The sequence below is a fragment of the Acanthochromis polyacanthus genome, chromosome 16, assembly GCF_021347895.1.
Source record: "Acanthochromis polyacanthus isolate Apoly-LR-REF ecotype Palm Island chromosome 16, KAUST_Apoly_ChrSc, whole genome shotgun sequence".
NCBI classification, from domain to species: Eukaryota; Metazoa; Chordata; class Actinopteri; family Pomacentridae; genus Acanthochromis; species Acanthochromis polyacanthus.
The window spans coordinates 28256150-28277500 of NC_067128.1; the positions used below are offsets into that span (position 1 = coordinate 28256150).

The window sequence follows — 21351 nt, forward strand, 5'->3', positions numbered from 1 at the left end:
TCCATGCTCTGTCAATCCCTACTTTGGCACGTTTTGACTGAATTAAACACTGAATATAGTTATCACACACATATATCCAGTAAACCCGTGTGATATTATTTAAAATAGTTTTATGCTTGTGTAATTTCTTGTATTGCTGTATAAAATCAGTTTTATGGATACAGTTCAGTCCTCTATTGTCTACATTTACACTGAAAAGCTGATAATGTTTTCCCTCATTTTATAGCTGTAAATATGTCTGCACAGTTTACTGCTTTCTAAATAAATCTAAAACTGAAGTTGAACAAATAGTGTGAATTTTGATCCCATGTCAGCAAATAATGTAAATCCGTGACACATTAAGGATTATATTAATTATGCATATTTTTTTACGAGTCACAATTAGTCACTCATGTTTGAAAAATCTCAGTTTGAATGTTGTTTGTTACACTTGCATTGCAATTCAAACATTCAGTCTCAGAGTTACATAATGAAGATAATTCAGGGAATAGCATGCTTTAATTTTGCCCCACAAATGCTAAATTAGTATCATCCAATTATTAAAAATACTTAAAGTGTAAAAAAGTGCAATATCCAAATCACAGGAGCCACTGTTTTGATCTCTCTCTCTCTCTCTCTCTCTCTCTATATATATATATATATATATATATATATATATATATATATGTTTTATCAGTGGAAAAGAAGTGAAAAAATACCATTCCCCATAAAATCGGGACTTATTTTGCAATATCTGTCAAAAATAATTGCAATACTATGGTTCAGCTCTCAAACAAACAAAATATGGATAATAAGCACAACCTGATCTCTGATAACAAGCTAACATGGCACTGTGGATTAATCTCTGCATTACAGACATTACCTCAAATCGCTGTAAGAGGGCTCCAGCACTGCATTAATGAGCAGTGCTCCTGAATGCAGATTAATTACAAACCGTCAGTGCAGTCTACATACACAAAAGAACTACTCTAGAACATTAAACCATCTTTAATTACTCAAACATACATTTACTACCTCTAAGCTTACAGTAAGTGTATCTGTGGCCTTACAGCAGGGTCAGTAACACATAGTGTACCTACCTGCTAAACATGTCATTTCTTAGGGTTTAAGAAGTCTAAAATCAGTGATGTTATTTATAACCAGTTCTCTTATGGATCAGTTCCACTCTTTATTTTTCTCCCAGGTCAACATTTGGTACCATCAGTTATACCTAATTTCAGATTTTTAAAAAAGCAATAGCAATAGTTAAACCTGTGTTTGTCGAGTTAAAGCCTTCTGTGGAAAAGTCTATTAAATAATAGCTGAACTCTTTCTTTTCTTTCTGGTCTTGTCCTGTAAGTCTGGAAACCTCTTAAACAGACCGACAAGAATTCTTCACCAGATCCATTGTTTGTACCTGAAATAATTTACAATGTTTAATTTGGCAACCAGACGATACTTTGATGGCAGTGCTTTCTACTAACACTGTACTCATCTATTCCACCGCTGAAAAAAACGTTACTTGTGGTGTTATGCACCAAAATGTATATTAAACTCATGAACTATCAGCTGTGAGTTTCTCACAAGCAATTTGTTCCATTTCTGACTTTTTTTTAAATAAAATGATGGATGAACGTAGAACACAGATTCCCTTAAACCTTTATTGTACAAATCAAGTCCGTAAAAACAGAATATCAACAGCTTGATTCACAGACAAAATGCAAAAGTCAAAGCATACAGATGTATGTAAGAGTCATGCAGAGCATCGGCATGTTTATTTGTTAGTTGTTTTTTTTTAAAACATAGAATTTCAAGTATGTGTTGTGGAGCTGCCAGAAAAGCTGAGAATCTCTCTGCACACCAGCGAGTGTCAGCGTTTCCTTAAAGACAGTTTCTGCTGCTGGTCATTCACGTAAACATGAGTGCAGTGTAAGACGCCGTACACTTCACCTTTTACTACAACTTGACATTGATTCTGTGAAGATGTGGACCTTAGCCTGAAACAATGTTGATGCTTAAGTATAAAAGAAAAAAGAGATTCACAGTGCCAATATAACCGGATGACTGTAAAATACTTTTTCTTGCTTACTGTCAGAAGGTTGTGACGCTACATGTACTCCGTATCAGTAATGTTTGGTGGATATGAACCGGCATTTATGTCCATAAATGTTACATAACAGATCAATAGAAGTATAAAACGACACCGAAACAATAGTAAACACAAACGCTGGTATCTGGCTTGAGGTCAGGAGGCTGTGCAGGTCAGGCTCTGCTACCACAAAGTGGAAAAAAACATTTATGGAGAAATGTCCTGATGAATGAAGAAAGGATCAAAAACAAACTATAGACACAAATTCGGAAGAACGCTAAAATTTCACGGAGCATTGTGGCAGAGAAATCTGTAAACCTTAAATACACTGAACCTAGACTAAAGTGGACAGAAGTGTCTGTCTTGGTTAAAAATGTAGTAAGTCATATATTAATGGCAACAATGGATTAATTATATATTTGTAATATCAAACAAACCCCATACTGAGAAAAAAATAAAGCACATTTTCACCCAAATCCATACTTTCCCTCAGCTCTGCAGAGTCTATTAGCGTTTTTTTGGCTCATTGATCTGGTTTCTTCCACCAGTTAGCTACCAGCTGAGAAGAAAAGTGGGATGTTTAGCTGCTAAACAGACAAATATTCTCCTCATTAGTATGTAGAGAATGGAAACGTCTCATTGGCTGGAATAGTGCACATTCACTGGGCGGGCACAAACGCAATTCCAAATGATTGTCTGCCGTGTAAATGAGCGACTGTTTGCTAACACATTTACAAAATGATGTATTAAAGTATTATGAGGCCAGAATGTTGCTCTGCCGACAAAAGTGATGAAAAATCATTAATTTGTGCACCTTTAAGGCCTTAAACACACTATCTTTATGGTTACACTCAGGTAACTGCAGGTATTGCATCCAGTACTGTGTTACCTGATATGCTTGTATGATTCAAGTTCAAGTTACTGCAGCAGAAAGGTGTTCCGAATGCTGAAAGAGGGTCTTGTAATTTGCGTTTCCTTTCAATACATTTTGTATATCTGCCATAGCACAATTTTATATCAACACATGCTTGTTGAGAACTCGTGTTTTACGACTTTTAAACCCTACAACAGTTTCATGAGTGGAGTATGTTTCATTCATAATAAAACACTGACTTTTGTTCTACCATCAAAACAATATAAGCTGAGGATAATACACTGGAACAAAAGCAAAGCTGGCGTATAAAAGCAAACATAGTAAAGAAAAAAAAAGAAAAAAAAGAATGAAGAGTAAAAATATACTTACACACTATGCTGTTTTAGTATTCAGAATGTGGGTAGCTTGAAAAGACCCATAAAAACAAAGTCTAAGTGTGACTTCCACTGGAAGCAGACTTTTGTCTTTGGAAAAGTCCTAAAAAAATACTGACTGTCTCATGAGATGTGGCAGCTGGCTCTGGTTCTGTGGTTGTGTTTAGTCCTTCCTGGTGATGTCGATGCTCCAAGTGTTGGAAGCGTCAATGAGGCCTGGCTTCTCACCTCCATCCTCCTCACTGATGAAGAAAAAAACATGCAAATGGTTTTTAAAACAACAACAGCAATGTGACTCTTAAGCAGCTTTGCAACCAATCCTGCTGAAATCAGACTGGCTATTTAGTGAACATGTTGTGAATTACCATCAGAGGGGCAACTTTTTAAAGGCATTATGGAGGATGTTTTTTTGTTTAATTTGTCTGATTCACATAAAATGAATATACTGACCTTTAGTGGACTTGTATGTATGGTTTCTAAAAGAATAAAAAAATAAATAAAAATAACTGTGGACATGGCAGGACCTGAAAAACATCAGCCAATCAAAGCGCTCGGACCGAGGCGTTTGGTTTGTTCCCTTTCCTGTCAATCAAAAATCTTCCGGCTCAGGCCGAGTTACGTAGATTACGTACGCCTTGGACTTACGTGTTTTCTGTATGTGTTGCTTTGGTACAGCTTCGTAGTTAGCTGGCAACTTGTTTTGCTCATCTTTTTTACATAATGGCAGATAAAGATCCAGGGGGGGGCCCAGCCGTAAAAGACAACTTCACGAGTCCTACGCAAGTTTCTGGAGGGGGGGCGTTTCTTCGTAAATGTTAAGAGGGAGGAGGTTAGAGGGGGGTGAGGGAGAGATTGTATGTGTGCATGCGCATGCTACGTTCATAGTCGTAGGAAATTAAATCTCCTCTAATGCCTTTAAGTTTCATACTGTGTCTCGTTTAGTCTGACGTCCAGCTGTTGCTACGTGTCTAGAAAATTGGCACTTACAGATTATTATTAGTAATGAAAAATAAAAATCTTGCTGTCAAAATGTACACCAATTTCAACACAAGATTTGGTAAAAAAAAAAAAAAGAATATCTATGTCTTAATTGAAAGGAAACTTTTCAACATTTATCCTTCAATGTTAATGGGATATTATTTGTGATGCGTAACCAATCAGATAGTGCTGTGGATGGGATATTTACTTAGATATTGAGAGCGGTGACTACAGATAAAACAAGGCAGCTTTACCGGAATCAAACTCAGACAATTTAAATTTACTGGAAATCAGGTTTTAAAAAAAGAAGGAAACTATACCGATAATTGAAAAAAATTCTGAAGGCTATTAATTGGTTGATACCTTCTAAAAAGCAGACAAAACCCAAATTTTGGAAAGGACACTTTTGGAACTGCATGCATCTATTGATTCTGCAAGAAGAAAGACATACACACGTGGACAAAATTGTTGGTACCCCTCAGTTAAAGAAGGAAAAACCCACAATTCTCACTGAAATCACTTGAAACTCACAAAAGTAACAATAAATAAAAATTTATTGAAAATTAAATAATCAAAAACAGCCATTACTTTTGAATTGTTGATTAACATAATTATTTAAAAAAACAAACTAATGAAACAGGCCTGGACAAAAATGATGGTACCTCTATAAAAGATTGAAAACTGTTTGACCAGAGTGACATGATTAACTCAGGTGTGTCATTTAATTGACATCACAGGTGTGTCCAAACTCATAATCAGTCAGTCTGCCTATTTAAAGGGAGACAAGTAATCACCCTGCTGTTTGGTGAAAAGGTGTGTACCACACTGAACATGGACAACAGAAAGCGAAGGAGAGAATTGTCCCAGGACATCCGAAAAAAAATGATAGACAAACATCTTAAAGGTAAAGGCTATAAGACCATCTCTAAACAGCTTGAAGTTCCTGTGACAACAGTGGCTCATATTATTCAGAAGTTCAAGACCCACGGGACAGTAGCCAACCTCCCTGGACGTGGCCGCAAGAGGAAAATTGATGACAAATTGAAGAGACGGATCGTTGGAATTGTATCCAAAGAGCCCAGAGCAACCTCCAAAGAAATTAAAGGTGAACTCCAAGGCCAAGGTACATCAGTGTCAGATCGCACCATTCGTCGTTCTTTGAGCCAAAGCGGACTTCATGGGAGACGACCAAGGAGGACACCACTGCTGAAAAAAACTCATAAAAAAGCCAGACTGGAATTTGCAAAAATGCATGTTGACAAGCCACAAAGCTTCTGGGAGAATGTCCTTTGGACAGATGAGACCAAACTGGAGCTTTTTGGTAAGGCACATCAACTCTATGTTCATAGACTCAAAAACCAAGCATACGAAGAAAAGAACACTGTCCCTACGGTGAAACATGGAGGAGGCTCAGTAATGTTTTGGGGCTGCTTTGCTGCATCTGGCACAGGGTGTCTTGAAAGTGTGCAAGGTACGATGAAATCTGAAGACTATCAAGGCATTCTGGAGAGAAATGTGCTGCCTAGTGTCAGAAAGCTTGGTCTCAGTCGCAGGTCATGGGTCTTCCAACAGGACAACGATCCAAAACACACAGCCAAAAACACCCAAGAATGGCTGAGAGAAAAGCGTTGGACTATTCTAAAGTGGCCTTCTATGAGCCCAGATCTGAATCCCATTGAACATATGTGGAAGGAGCTGAAACATGCCATTTGGAGAAGACACCCATCAAACCTGAGACAACTGGAGCTGTTTGCTCATGAGGAGTGGGCCAAAATACCTGTTGACAGCTGCAGAACGCTCATTGACAAATACAGAAATCGTTTAATTGCAGTGATTGCCTCAAAAGGTTGTGCAACAAAATATTAAGTTATGGGTACCATCATTTTTGTCCAGCCCTATTTCATTAGTTTGTTTTTTTAAATAATTATGTTAATCAACAATTCAAAAGTGATGGCTGATTTTGATTATTTAATTTTCAATCAATTTTTATTTATTGTTACTTTTGTGAGTTTCAAGTGATTTCAGTGAGAATTGTGGGTTTTTCCTTCTTTAACTGAGGGGTACCAACAATTTTGTCCACGTGTGTACTGAATCACCTATCAAAACAGTAAAAGAGAAATGACTGTGTGTGTGGGAGATTAGTGGAAAACACTCATTCTTTGCCCAGGTTGTTTCTGTAGTCAATAAATAATAATAATAATAAATACAAACAGGCCTACTTTAGTATTCTTAACTGCTGTAATCACACTGTCTGGACCTGCTGTGTTGTGGTTGTTAGTGGAGAAGTCTGCTAAAGTAAGTCTGTAAAGCTTCTTTAAGTTGCTATTCACTCTTATTATCAGGTGAGATAAGCTTTTATTAAACCCACAGTGGGAAATCTGCAGTGTTCTAACCAGGAGGAGGATAGTGCAACATCAGTAGAAAATAAAAATAAATGTGAACTATACATACAAGGAAAGTATTTCATTACACAAAAGAAATTACGATCCAGAACTCGGAATACTTGGAATCCTTTATACTCAGCTTTTCTCCATTTCAGGTGGTCATATAGCTTACATGTGTGGTCTGCATTTTTAATCTCATATTTCTCTTTGTTACCACACGTTTTCTGAGAAATTAAGCCAGTCTTTGTTATGGTAATTAATATTTTTGCCCTTTCCATCGAAGCTTGCGGCAAACTTGAGTTGCATTTCAAACCCTCCCTGTTCATTTCTGATGTTTTAAGTCTCTCCAGAGGTGTTTTTGTTTTATAACACAAAAGAGACTGTATTTTCTGCTGTTTTCTGGGGCAGGTGCAGTTAACTGCTCTCTCTGGAGATTACTGACTGATTAATCAAGGCTTTTGTTAACGCAGCTATACACTCTGAAGCGTGTTCATATTTCTTTGGCCTTAGACCCAAAGTCTGATTCTTTAATACAGCTTGATGGTTTACACCGCAGGAACTTTCCTCTGGGACTAAGAGCCTTTTTAGGTACTCGATCCTCCTAACCATGTTTCAATCCAGAGATACCAGGATTTAAATCAAGTTCCATTAAGACTGTTTTGCCCATCATTAAGATCCCTGCTTAGGTTGGTTGTGGCTTGTGTTGCTGAATGTCGCTGATCTGTCACATACTCCAGCATTGCCCTCAGCAATTTACAACCACCATTTTTAAAAACCTGCAACTGCAAACACAGTTCCTTTGATCTGAAGGAAATGTTGAAGATTAAAAAAAAAATAGGGATGTTTGTGATCAACCATTGCCGTTAATAATTCAACAGATTAAAAATATATTCAGGCAGAAAATGAGGGATATGGCAGAAAACGTATCGTAGATTAGCTGTACTTCCTGGTTGTGCCCATCAGGTGGAGCATTTTACTATTTAATGAGATGAAAAACTGCAGCTTTTTTGAGATTAAGACTGTAGCAATCTGAGAAGAGCTATGGACAGGTTCATGTTGGCAAGCAGAGAGCATTGTTTGGGTTTAGCTAGCAATGCGCAACATGACAGAGACTTCTGTGGCGGTTAATGGCCTCTGGACAGAGTTTATCCATTCAAGACGAACCTAACGCTGCATTCTTACAGCTGAGTTGGTGATATAAAGAAAAATCCTCTGCAACTAATAGCATGTATTGGTTAAGGCTTGTGGTGGAGATGACCCGAATATTCGGATCCGTTCGTCTGGTCTCCCGGGTCCAAATTTTACCTTCGTTTTGTCTTCAGTTAAACTGAAGAATTCCCAAACAGCGGAGGTCTTCAGCATCTTGTCTTGTGTTTATGCAACGAAGTGAAGCGTGACATCCCAGTCGGCAGCCACTCGGCCATTCGGGTGGTGGTAAGAAACACGAATGGAGGAGCCGAGATGAGCTGAACACGATGGGATGAGCCGATGTGGGCCGAAGGCGAAGGGAAGAGACGAGCTCCGAATATTTTCGTCTGGGGGGAGGAGGGGGTGATCACACAGACATATGGGACATATGTGTATATGTTTATGTAATCACAGGACGAGATGAGCCGATATGAGCCGATGTGGGCCGAAGGCGGAGGGAAGACAGTAACGCTGAATATTCTTTCCGCCAGGTAACGTCCGACCGGATACCGCCGTAGTGAATGAATATTCGGATATTCAGGTCCAGCCCTAGTACTAAGGACTCAGCAGATGTAGTTTTTGACAGAACAATACCTCACAGTCTTTATCTACAACATTACACGCTGTGGACATTCAAACCTGAGGTTGGATCCCTCGACGTCTTCGATGGTGTCAGGCAGGGGCTTGTTGGCCGTCTCAGGCAGCAGCAGGGTGAGAGCAGAGCCCAGCAGTGGGCAGAGGCCACACAGAACCATGGGAGCGTGAGGACTGATGCCCTTCAGGAGGAACATCATGGGCGCCAGGACACCCCCGGTACGAGCACACATGGAGCTGATCCCAATCCCATTTTGTCTGAAAATGACAGTGATTAGAAAACAAAGGCCCTGGTTACAGCTACTATTAATATATAATCTGCACCTGCTACATTCTGTAACTTGCATTCACTTTGCAGAAAGAAGTGGAGTTCAGTGGGCTTTCAACTTGTAAATCTTGTGTTGGTCACGCTGCATGGATTGTGTTTACACTTGACTGATACAATGCGTGTCTGAGCCCCTCCAAATGTGTGATCGCATTCCAGTCTCAGTGTGTTCTGCCTGGATTTACACCTGCATTACCATGTGTTTTTCTTCATCCAGACAGTGTTATCGGAATCCAGATAAGTTATCATAGCTACAGTTGCATCATTACTGATACACCAGAGACAATTAGTCTGCTCTGCCCAATCACAGAGCTATCAGAGAAATCTTTCAGATCTTACTCAGCAAAACGTAGAACTGCAACAAGATCAACGGGACATGCATCCTGCCTTTGCATGACTATATATATATATATATATATAAATCACTTTCTCACGTTAGTGTTCCAGCCCAGAAATCTGGTGAACAGATAATAAACCACAACAAAATATGATTTTAGCATTAAAAGAAGGACTTGCTTTGAAGACAGTGCTTTATCAAATAATTATTTTCTTTAAACACTCAGACTCATAAATACAGTACAGCATCGTTAGGGGTGAAACGTCTCTTTTTTCAAATGAAAATAAAAACCTGAAAATAACTCGTCCCTGCTTCTGTCTGAGAATGTGTTACATTTCTTTGTCTTATCTGATAATAAAGTAAAACTGTTTATTTTGTATTTGACTATAAATATCTTTGTTGTGCTATTTGAAATTGTAAGGCAGTTTTTATTTTTGTCAAAAAAGTTGCAACAATTTTAAGGCATTTTGATCATTTTAGTTTCGGTGTGTGGCCATCTTTGGGCACTTATTTATGTCATTTCCAGCAAAGGAAATCTATCGGACAAACCAAAAAAAAAAAAAACACCACATATTAAAATTTGCTTTCTGGGTATAAATTATTTTGAGAATACTGTACATAGACCTGTTAAATCCAACAGCTACGTATCTAAATGAGCTTGTATTAATATGCTTCTTTCACTGCATTATTAAAGTATACTACATGAGAACTGCTCGCTCTGTGTTTCATACTTTTAACTGCAATGAATATCATTGCTTTTCTTTTCTTTTTGTCAAAAGACAGTAATCTTGTCCGGAACTTCTTTTTTTTTTTAAGGTTTAGACAGTTTCTACCCAACAGCAGTAAGGGTCCTGAACAAAGGCTAATAGCACTACCTCTGTTATAATATAACTACCTCATGTCATTTAATGAACCTAATATGGCAGCTATTGGCAGCTATTTTGCACCTTATTTTTTGCTACTGTATCATTCCACTCCATTCCCTCCTGCACCTTATTGTTATTTTTTTCACACTGTTTTGCACTGACTGAAGGGCTTTTGCAAATTCGTTGTACTTGTTGCAATGACAAATAAAGTTCTATTGTATTCCATTCTATTCTATTTATCCATTAGGTGTATTTTGCTTTTAGCAATCTGTTTTAACTTCTCAGCTCACTAACTAGTTTCCATGCAGCAGATGGTGCTCAGCTGTTATGGCTGACTTCCTTCAGAGGTCCCGTGTGTGTCCTCTGTAGCCAGACTACTAAATTTGCTGAACACTATTCTCCAATCCAACTTCTGGGAATATATTTCCCCTGAGCCCCAACAAATATGTATAATTTCAAATAATCTAATAATTTCCCCAGTTTGTGAATCACTGTTTAGGAACTGTAGAAGGAAACTGCTTCTCAAACATAAACTGCAGTCATCATTTCAGCATGAACACAGACAGATAGATTGATATTATTTGGATCAACCATGCACGTTATTGTGCCCGCTTTCTAGAAAAACCACACATGGAAATCCGATTTACGTAATGTGTGGATTACACTTAAAGCACAACTGTATGCTGACATCAGATGTTCCAGCATCTGGTTTCTATATGCTGCACTGCAAAAAAAGGGGCTGGTAGAGGACGGAAAAAAACAGACTGCTCGACTCCAAGATTTTACATTAGTGAAAGATGCTGCGAGTCTTTAGAGTAAAAGCTTGTGTTTTTTCTGTAATGAGATGACATTGAATTTAAAAAAAATACTAATATATGTTTGCACATTTATTAAGTCTATTGGATGGCACCATACTCCATGCTATTCTGTGCGATCAATTCCCATATTTATCAGATTTGTAAGGAAGACGCTACAGGAAGCTCTGAAGAATCAACTTGAAAGTTCTCCAGTTTCAAAATGCTTAGACGATATGAATATAAAACACCACAAAGCTCATAAAATGTCTTTAGTTTGACTGCAAAAAAAATCTAGTTACAAAAATTGCATTAAAAATAATGTAGCTTTTTGTCAAAACGCTAAAACTAAATCCCTACGATGGCGTACTGTTTTATACTTTGATCTTATCTGGTTTTAATCTCTTAAGTGTTACATGATAATCAAATGAATACAGCACTAAAAGAAAAATCCCTCCAGACACAAGTTGGCAAAACATTATCTCTGTTTCATAAAGCTGGTTGTACAACCAACAGTAAAAAACAGACAGCTGACTGCCTCGAGTCAAACGGCTTTTTCGCATTGAAATTCATCCTGGATGAGTTTCAAAATGAATTACATACAGTCATAAAATACTGAGAAAGACCTGGGGACTCATTTATAAAACATTGCGTAGGATCCATACTAAAGTTTGCGTACGCCGAAAATACGAAATGGGCGTATGCCCTTCGCCCCTGATTTATAAAACTGTGCGTAAGCACAGCTGCACGCAATTTCCCCTTTATAATCACACACCAGCTGGAAGATTGCGAAGGTGGATCCACCTCACATCCTGCCCACAACACACCCACATTTTACCATGAATGGTCAATGCAAAGTAACTTATGAATGTATCTGTATATAAATAAGCTGCTGGATCCACGGCATTTCACGCAGCGCCGGCCTGCAGTCTTTTCCCTACACTGAGCGTGGTTGTGGTGTGACACGTGTGGGCCTGCGTGCCTGTACAGGGCTGATTAATGGTTGGACGCTCATCCCATTCGGCCGCATATGGATTTTTTGTTGTTGTTTTTGATGTAGGCTACTGCGAATTAGAACATACACTACCGTTGAAAAGTTTGGGGTCACCCAGACAATTCATGTTGTCAATGAAAACTCACACTTTTATTCATATGCTAACATAATTGCACAAGGGTTTTCTAATAATCAATTCGCCTTTCAATGCAATTAGTTAAACAATGTAGCATGTACATTGGAGTGATGGTTGCTCGAAATGTTCCTCTGTACCCCATGTAGATATTCCATTAAAAATTCCAGCTAGAATAGCCATTTACCATATTAACAATGTCTAGACTGTATTTCTGATTAATTTAATGTTATCTTCACTGAAAAAACTGCTTTTATTTCAAAACTAAGGACATTTCTAAGTGACCCCAAACTTTTGAGTGGTAGTGTACATTTATTTTACAGATTGGTGTTGCAGGCCTACAAATAATTTACATCTGCTTCTTACATGCATACAAACCCCCCACAACAAATAGCCTACCAATCAGATGCTTAGTCAGTATCAGGAGACAGAATCACCACAGTCCTAAAGAATCTTCCTGACATAATATTCTATTTTCTGATAGTCTGATTACAAACTAGAAAAGCACTCGGAGAGCGCATACCTCCGCCAGGCCATCTGTCCATCTGTCTGTCTGTCTGTTAGCTAACAGCATAACTCAAAAATTCATGGACGGATTTTCACCAAATTTTTACAGAATGTCCAGAAGAGCAAAAGTAACAATTGATTAGATTTTGGAGGTGATCCGGCTCACCGCCTGGATCCAGGATTTTTTGAAGGACTCTGTCTGGACTCAAAAAAATCCCGGATCCAGACAGTGATCCAGATCACCTCCAAAATCTAATCGATTGTTACTTTTGCTCTTCCGGACATTCTGTAAAATTTTGGTGAAAATCCGTCCATGACTTTTTGAGTTATGCTGTTAACAGACAAACGGACTAGAGGACAAACTCCGGTGATTACATAACCTCCTGGCGGAGGTAATTAATATCCCAGGGTATTCATTTGACAAGGTGAGAAAAATGAAACTGGATATTTGAAGTTAATTTTTGTTTTTCCAAATTTACATTTGTGAGCAGAAAACTGAACTGCAAAAAGTTAGGAAATGGACAGGTGCAGTTTGTAGCCAAAGCTGGCATAGGAACATTTTGCTTTAGAAACTAGGATTTTGTGAACACACAGGGGTCTATGGGAAGGTAACACTCACCTGATAACAGTGGGGAACACTTCAGCTGAGTAGACGTAAATAATGGACAGAGAGGCTGTGATCCCAAACTTCCCAATCATGGCCAGGACGGTTTTGACATTAGACAGTTCTAGAAGAAAGATCAGCTATAGGTGAGGAAACAGACTTGGGAAATATATGAAACCATTAAACATGAAAACCACAACTACATGTTTAGACAACACAGAGTCTACTGTTCATACTGTACATGAGCATGCGTGTTCGTACCACTGGGGATGAAGATGGTCAACAGGCAGGCAGTGCCGCCCACAGCCAGGAAAGCCAGCTGGGAGATCTTGCGGGATCGGTTGAGGGTGAAGAGAGTAATGGTGCGCGCAGGCATCTCCACCAGACCAAAGATCATCTGGGTCAGGTAGATGTTCATTCCAAAGTCAGAGATATTGAGGGAAAGGCCGTAGTACACGAGGACATTGACGAACCTGCAGCACGTGGAGAAGACAGAATGTTTATTACCTCACGTACTTCTGTTATGACTAGCTGACCTTAATGTTGTATGTGAAACCTTTTTCAAAGCTATTATGTAGAGACAAACATTTTTCAAATGATTCTGGAGACAAATGTTTTCGTTTACATGAAATAAAATGATCAAGGTCAAAAAAGGGAACCATTCCATTGCTGTGATTTCTGATAGTACCAAAGGATGGCAGCAAAGTAAGGAATTTTCAAATCCTACACACAATGACTTTAATACACGTTGTACTTGGCAAATGATCACTTTTCCCCGTTAAATATTCTGCAGTGATAAAATACAGTCATTATATGTTTGTTTGTTGTGTTTTTATCTGATTTTGTAAAACTGTGATGTAAACAGTTTCAAAACATTCTATCAGGTTTTATCCCTGCAAACAGTTTAGTGTGAAATAAGTTTTATCACAAACGTATACAGTCCATTAAAAGTTGTTTTTTTTTTTAGGTCAAAATGGTCTTTAAAGAAGTTTTTGAAATATAAAGGGTTGCCCAGCCCTTATTTTAACGTTATATATGATTAATGTCAAGCACTGGCATATGAAAGTGTCATTATTTCAATTCAGCTTCTGGCCATTTCCTAATCTTGGCTTTAGCCATTTAATTTCCAAATGTTTGGTATCAAACTTCCCAAATGAAACTGTCTGGCATTTGAAGGGGGGAACAATGAGCTCATGCTTATTAAAGATAAAGAATCATATTATAAAAAAAACACTAACAGTTGTGATTTGTAGCAAAGCATCTGGTATTAAGACACACTCAGGAATTGAAAATGCTTCTAAGCAATACCTTAATCTCAACCTCTGACTTTACCTTCCTCCATAATCAGGGTTGTGGCTTATTGGCAAAACGTCACATGAGACTGGGAGCATGCTTAAACCACTGTAAGATTGCACATGCGGTAATCATTACCTTCTAAACCCGTTACTCTGATCCCCACTATCATTTTTCATTTACTTTATTACAACAGCTGAGAATCACAACCAAACTTTGAACATCAAAGATAACGCATCGCACATCTAGTGTCTTGGTGTGAATCTTTACAAGTTCCAATGGCTCACCTTTTTGTGTATTCACTGCGTATAAAATTATGTAATGTTCTTGGACTGTTTCATTATTTTACAACATTAAATCAGTACATACAGTGCCTATAAAAAGTATTCACCTCCCATGAAAGTCTTCCTTTTATATAACCTTTCAGCATTGAATTGTGGTCAGTTTAGTTTTGGCTTTTTGGACACGAATTTACCAAAAAAAAATAAATAAATTTAAAACTTGTGAGAAGAAATGTTTACAAAGTAATGTTAATGATTAAAAATCTAAAATGTAAAATTAGTGATTGTATAATTATTTACCCGCTTCAAGAGGTGATTAACTAAACTGGCATTACACATCTGGATACTGCATTTTTACCCCATCGTTCCTTGCAAAGCTGCCTTAACTCTGTCAGGTTGCACAGGGATCATCAGTGAACAGCCCTTTTCAAGTCCAGCCTGAAATTCTCAGTTGGATAGAGGTCTGGTCACTGACTTGGACACTCTAGAGTGTTCACCTTGTGGTCTTTAAACCATTTTTGTTTAGCTTTAACTGAATGCCTTTGGTAATTGTCCTGTTAGGAAACAAAACTATTTTCCACATCTCTTGTCACAGTTCTCTTGCAGACTGCATTTGGCTCTCCTATGGGGTTTCCAAATCTTTGCTGCATTCATTTCACCCTCCACTTTTACAAATCTTCCAGGGCCTGTTACCGAGAAGCATCCCCACCATGATGCTGCCACCAGCATGCCTCATAGCGGGGATGGTGTGTTTGTGTTCATGTGTAATCTGACAAATATACTGTCTACTGTGATGGCCAAAAAGCTTCATTTTAGTCTCATCAGACAGAAAAGAGATGTTCAGCAAGAATTGCCTGAAAGGACTTTGGCTTTACTTAAGTAAAAGTAGCAAAACCCAGTGTTGCGCTGTTACAAGTTTAACAACATTCCACAGCACCATTAACATGGTGGGACAGGTGCTGTTTTTCAGAATCTTTTGAGCAATGATGCTTTTATTGATTGAGTATTGCTAAAGTGTCCACACAAGCTGGATTTTCCCGGGCATTTCTGAGGCAAGCACCACTGCAGAGCTTTCGTTGCAGTCGGAAATAAAATTAAGAATGAGCACGCCATCATCTGTGGACATTGAAGCATAGCTAATAGAAGCCCTTATGTACGATCGTGACTTTACACACCAATAGTCACTACAGTGTGCCAACACCAGCTAGTCACTTCTTAATAGCTAACTACTAGTTAGGTACATGTTTTTCATTAACTGCTGCAGTCAACTACTTTTTCAAAGTTGGTGTAGCTTAGCTCACTACATTTCTCTACAGCTACCCTCAGCGTAGTGAAGCTACATTTATTGTAGAATAACTGGTAGCTTAGCTCTCACACACACAGCCGGTAAAAATACTCCAAGTAAAAAGAAATGTTCACTCGATTACAAATACAGAGGTAATAACAGAAAAACACACTCATGAAAAAGTGCTCACTTATTCAGTTTTTCATCAACACAGCAGGGCAGAAAGCTCACAGTAAAACAAAAAAAAGAGAGTGGAATGGAGATTCAAAGATCCAGATTGCGAGGAATGTGGAAGCGCCACAAAAATCCTGCCCTTCTGTTTAATACATGAGCCAGGAGAAGCGCTGCTGTTTGGGTTTGTTAAACACTTAAAAAAAAGAGGCCACAGCCACATGTAAACTGCTGCTTACTGCAGCGTGATGGTACCATTCAAAGTCAGCAGCAGTTTTTCCTTACTATTACTGCTTATATCCTGTTTAATCTACGCAGTATTTTATTGAATAAGATGGTGACTGTGCCAGTGATTATAGATGGTGTGAATCAGTTGCTGCTTCCACAGCGGACGCTAATCATGGCTTGACTTCTTTCACAAACTGTGATATCACTGAGGAGGAGATGACAAGGACCCACGACCAGAAACACGAATGGCATCCAAAGCAGTGTCTGCGATACTGGCATCGCAAGAATTTATGACTCCATAAAAACTATTCAGTGTGCTGACACTAAGCCAGTTAAATCTTAAAATGTTGCTGACATATGAGGATTTAATCAAGTCCATATTCATGTCTCCAAGTCATCAAGACATATTAAACATATTTATTACTGAGTTCAGAGTAAACTGTCAGTGTTGTAATGGGCTACATTTTATTTAAAGGGTGTTGCTGTTTTGTTTTTATCCTCCCTATTTACATACATGCATTTGAAGAACAGGACATTTGATAGAAGCCAAACTCTTCAATTTGTTGTTTTCGCTGACATATTTGACAGCTTCTAGACAATTAGACCCGCTCGTAAATGCTCAGCAAAAAGAACACCAAGTCCTCTACTGATTCAAGGTTTCAACCTCATCTGCTACAATAAACACAACGGCAACATTGTACTGTGACTTTAATGGATATATTGAGTTTGGGAATAAGTTATCACAAGGTTCAGACACCATGTGCAGACAGAAGGCTGTTTTTACTGAAGACGCTGTAGTAAACATTTTTGGGAAGCTGACGTTATCGATGGGTAAAACAGTAATTTGGCGAGAAGGACAAATATGGACACGAGGACGTACTTTCATGTGTGTGACTCCTCAGACAGTCTTCTATTGAGTCTGCAGAAAGGGAGACTTCTGCTCATACTCACCACAGATAGAAAACAATCAGAGACTGCTTCCTCATTTTTGGAGTTCGAACAAGGTCGAGGAAAGAGTGTTTCTGCTTTGTCCCAGTTTTCTCCTCAGTTTTATAAACCTGGTGAAACATGAGTACAACAATGAGCAGTTGGCATCGCAGTCACAGATACAATGTGAGAGATAAAGTAGTTTGCATGTTTAAATGATAGCAAGTTATAAAAAAACATTTATGCAAAGTAGTTAAACAGTCATCAGAGTATTTGTGTCACACAGTGAGTACTTTCACTGCTACTAAAGCAATGTTTGATATTCATTTTATTGTCAAATGCAGCATTTATGCTTGTTTGTCTTGTTTCCAGCGGTGTAACCTGAAAATCTAGACGGAGGAGCGTGACCAGCTCAATAGCAGAGCTGTGATGTCCTTCAAACACACACAAAAAAGACGTGAAGTGTGAAAATGCACTTTTATGTTTAAAGAGGCAGCTGATTTATTTGTTTTCATCCCTTGACTTGAATACATTTCCAGTGATGGTGAAAGCAGACCGCCTCCCGTCCCCTCTGACAGATGTAGGTCATCTGTGTGAAAGTGAAAATTATTCAGAGGAAAAGTGTTTGTGACTGGTTCTGACAGTCTGAGTGACTGAGTCTGGACCAAGTGTTGTGTTGGAACAAAGATAGTGGAATCCAGCAGGAATTACCTGCTACTTATGTGAATAATCAAACTTGCACTGTAGTCTTAAGAAAAGACGCATTTTATACAACCAGGAAGCGTCTGATCATGTGAAAGTGGAATTTGGGCCAGTAAACATCATGGCAAGCTGGTTTCTATCAAACCTCAGAATGTCATCGAGACACGAGAATTTACTGCAGACGGACTGAAGTCAGACATATTTCATGGAGCAGAGGCTTGTGGTTTTTATTTTCTGTTTTTTTCCAAAAATTCAATTTCCTTCCTGGAGCAGCTTACCAAAGCACAGAACAAAACAGACATCTGATCTCTGTAAAACACCACTGGATTCTGAGTTTTAGTTTCTGTATATTATAATGCTTATTTGAACGTCAAATGATGGCTACATTTTCAACATATACACTAGCAGTCAAAAGTTTGGACACACCTTCTCATTCAATGGTTTTTATTTATTTGTATTATTTACTACATTGTACATTAATACTGAAGATGAACACTTTTTGTTGACAACATAATTCCATATGTATTCTTTTATAGTTTTCATGTCTTCAGTATTAATCTACAATGTATAAAATAATTAAATAAAAAACATTGAATGAGAAGGTGTGTCCAAACTTTTGACTGGTAGTGTAGGTGCTTTTACAGAACATCCTGGACACATATCTTGATAAAGAGATCCTTATATTTTATTGAGGTGAGAATGCAGTAATGGAAGCTATGCCCACTGAGTGTCTTCCACTAGACGTGAAAGAGAAACAACTAAAAATGCACCAGAAATATTATTTTTTGTCAGTAACGTGTTACTTAAAAGCCCAAGAATGCATCCCCTAATAAACACTGTGGCTTGTTGGGTTAAAGACTGTATAAAAATCCCTGTTCATGACTCTTACATCTACTGGTGTGGAACCCCCCACTGTATGAAAGGCAGTTCTAGTTTCTAATCAAGTTAAGGCTTGTATTAGTGGCTTCGTCCTGCTTTTTATCCAATTTAGAGCAGTTTATACTTCAAGGGACCTGAGGCAACATTACTAGTAGAAAACTTGAAGGGCAGCACACACAGGCAGTGTTTGATGTACATGAAAACACACATTGTATTCTATGCAAGTCTACACAGTAGCAATAAGCTGACATATTTGGCCTATTTTATCAGCGTCAGCCCTCAAGAAAAGGCACATTCATTCATTCTAAGAAGTGAAACATCCCTCCCACCACACCATCACTGCTGCACAGCCAAACAACGTCTTCTTCTGCAGTTTCGAAACAGCAGCACAGCAATTTTCCATATCTGAAATTATGGTAAAGCCTGTATTCTTATTGCTTTTGCTTATTGGCACTGAAATGCAGAAAACAAGAAATAAAAGCATAAATTATTCATGAAATGAAGCAGTGTGACTCATGGCACCAAATATGTTATTAAGTGTTTTGTGACCAACCGCTTGAAGGCCAAAGTGTGCTCATAGATTTGTGTTGAGATTCAAAAACGGACTGGAAACTTGTGTTTACAAGGGTAAAAATCTAATTTAAAAGCTGCAGATTAGAGTTTTTCTAATGGGTTTAACAGATTTTTTTTACTAACTGACATTTGAAGATGTTTTCATTATGACATTTAAAGAAAAAAAAATTGCCTTGGGCTTCATGACAGCTGTGAACTTCAAAATGACTAATGATCTCATTGAAAGTTCAAGAACAAAGTTAAGTGGATCTTGAGATCTTGGGTTACACTTATTTGTCATTAAACTCTAAACATTCCAAAGAAGGAAGCTGATATGTACGTTAAAAGTGTTTGTTGCTTAACTGGCGACAAAATAGCTCAAGTCACACAATTTCAGCACATGACAGGAAGCGAAACTTACCCTTCCTACTGCTTGCTACCACCAAAATGGCAAAAACAACATTTCACTTCCTTTTGATGCTATGTAGAGCACGTGCGCATTTGGTTTTGGTTTTATTTGTCTAGTTTTTGACCTAATTCCAAAATCTATTTTTTTGCAGTACTGTGCATGACAATAAGGCCAAACATACAGCCACAATTATAGTACCTAAGCAATGAAAGAGTAAAGAGTCCTGCAACAGATGCAGTGGTCCCTACACAGCTGTGATCTCAACGTTTGAGTATGCTGACAATTTACTCAGGACGCAGATTAAACCTCAGTTTGTCATGTATGTAGTCAACAAGTCCACAATTAAGACAATTTTTTTGAGGTTTTGTTTTTAAAGAGGCCAAATACAAACATCGGCAACTCAGCCAAATGTAAATGAAAACTAATTTCTAATTGCAGCCTCATAACATGAAGCTGTCTTGGTCCAAAAAAATAACTTTTACAAATAATGTGAAACAGTTATTGCAAAATGCAGTATGTTACTTGCAGAGATGGAGACAATGTTGTTATATTATTAGTGCTGACATTTTGTCGATTAAATAAATATCCACAGGGTGGTAAATTCTAAAAAACACCACTACCTGGCACATCTCAAGGTCTTTAGTGAGGGGCTTCCCGTTCATCTGTGCTGCCTTCCGGATTAGCTCCCAAGCTTCTTCTGTCCTGTCGTTGGCCATTAGCCAGCGAGCTGACTTTGGCAACACCCTTAAAATGTAAAAACAAACCGTTCAGATCACAACCTTGACTATACAATTTGTCCTTCATTGTGGAATGCTGGATTGCAGCTATTATTCCTGTTATATTTGACAGGTCAAAATGGGCATCACGTGGAAGCTCCCTAGCAAGAGGCAAACAAGTAGCCTTCAAAGTAGGTCAGTGGAGTTTCCTGGAGCACTACGCTAAAAGAATGAGAAGAATTTGGCTCCGACCATGCATGACAGCATACACTGCAGATTTTCTTTCTGGCATAGTGGATGAATTTCTTCAGTCGCAGAGTTTCATAAGCACAACTCAAGCACGTTGTTCTTGATTTTATTTTTTGAAATGATACTGTGAAAATCATTTTTTTGAAATGCAATGAACTGTTTTTTTCTGATGATGCTGTACACTCTGGGTCAGGCTGCAGCCGACTCACCAGATGTAGAAGATGAAGAGGAAGCCCGGTGCTGATATCGCCAGCTGCAGTTTACGCCAGTCTCTTATGAGGTAAGCCACCCCGGCCAGAAGAATGTAGCCAAAGCCAAAGAAGTAGTCAGTGATTATACCAGCCAGCATCCGCTTCTTTGATCCCGTCCATTCTGTGCCTGTATGGCAGGAACACGTGAATAAGCAGCACAATGACTAAAACATATGCCAATATATATTAAGGTGTCAGATTACAGTATGATGTAGTGTTTCGAACAGAAAAATACAGTTCGCTTAAGCCTCTTTCTGATTCAAAACCCATACACAAGTTACTGTTAGAACTACTGTAGTCTCAAAGCTTAAGTGTTTTAAGACTTAATTAAAAGTAATCCAGAGCTTGAGTCTACATTGATCATTCATTCCACCTACATTGACTGCTT

At 38.3% G+C, this 21351-nt stretch overlaps 1 protein-coding gene across 2 annotated transcripts in view; it reads right to left on the reverse strand.

Annotated features, from left to right (window-relative positions):
- Positions 1–1626: 1626 nt before the first annotated feature.
- si:dkey-119m7.4 (uncharacterized protein LOC560629 homolog) overlaps positions 1627–21351 on the reverse strand; it is a 31664-nt gene continuing 11939 nt past the window's right edge. For both annotated transcript variants that reach the window (XM_051960700.1, XM_022203993.2), the window contains 7 exons: positions 20922–21090; positions 20368–20491; positions 17230–17336; positions 13282–13493; positions 13036–13144; positions 8506–8718; positions 1627–3558 (listed from right to left, as the gene is read on the reverse strand). In XM_051960700.1, the coding sequence (XP_051816660.1) occupies positions 3480–3558; positions 8506–8718; positions 13036–13144; positions 13282–13493; positions 17230–17336; positions 20368–20491; positions 20922–21090 (1013 nt within the window). In that variant the 3' untranslated portion in view covers positions 1627–3479. The remainder of the gene's footprint in view (positions 3559–8505; positions 8719–13035; positions 13145–13281; positions 13494–17229; positions 17337–20367; positions 20492–20921; positions 21091–21351) is intronic.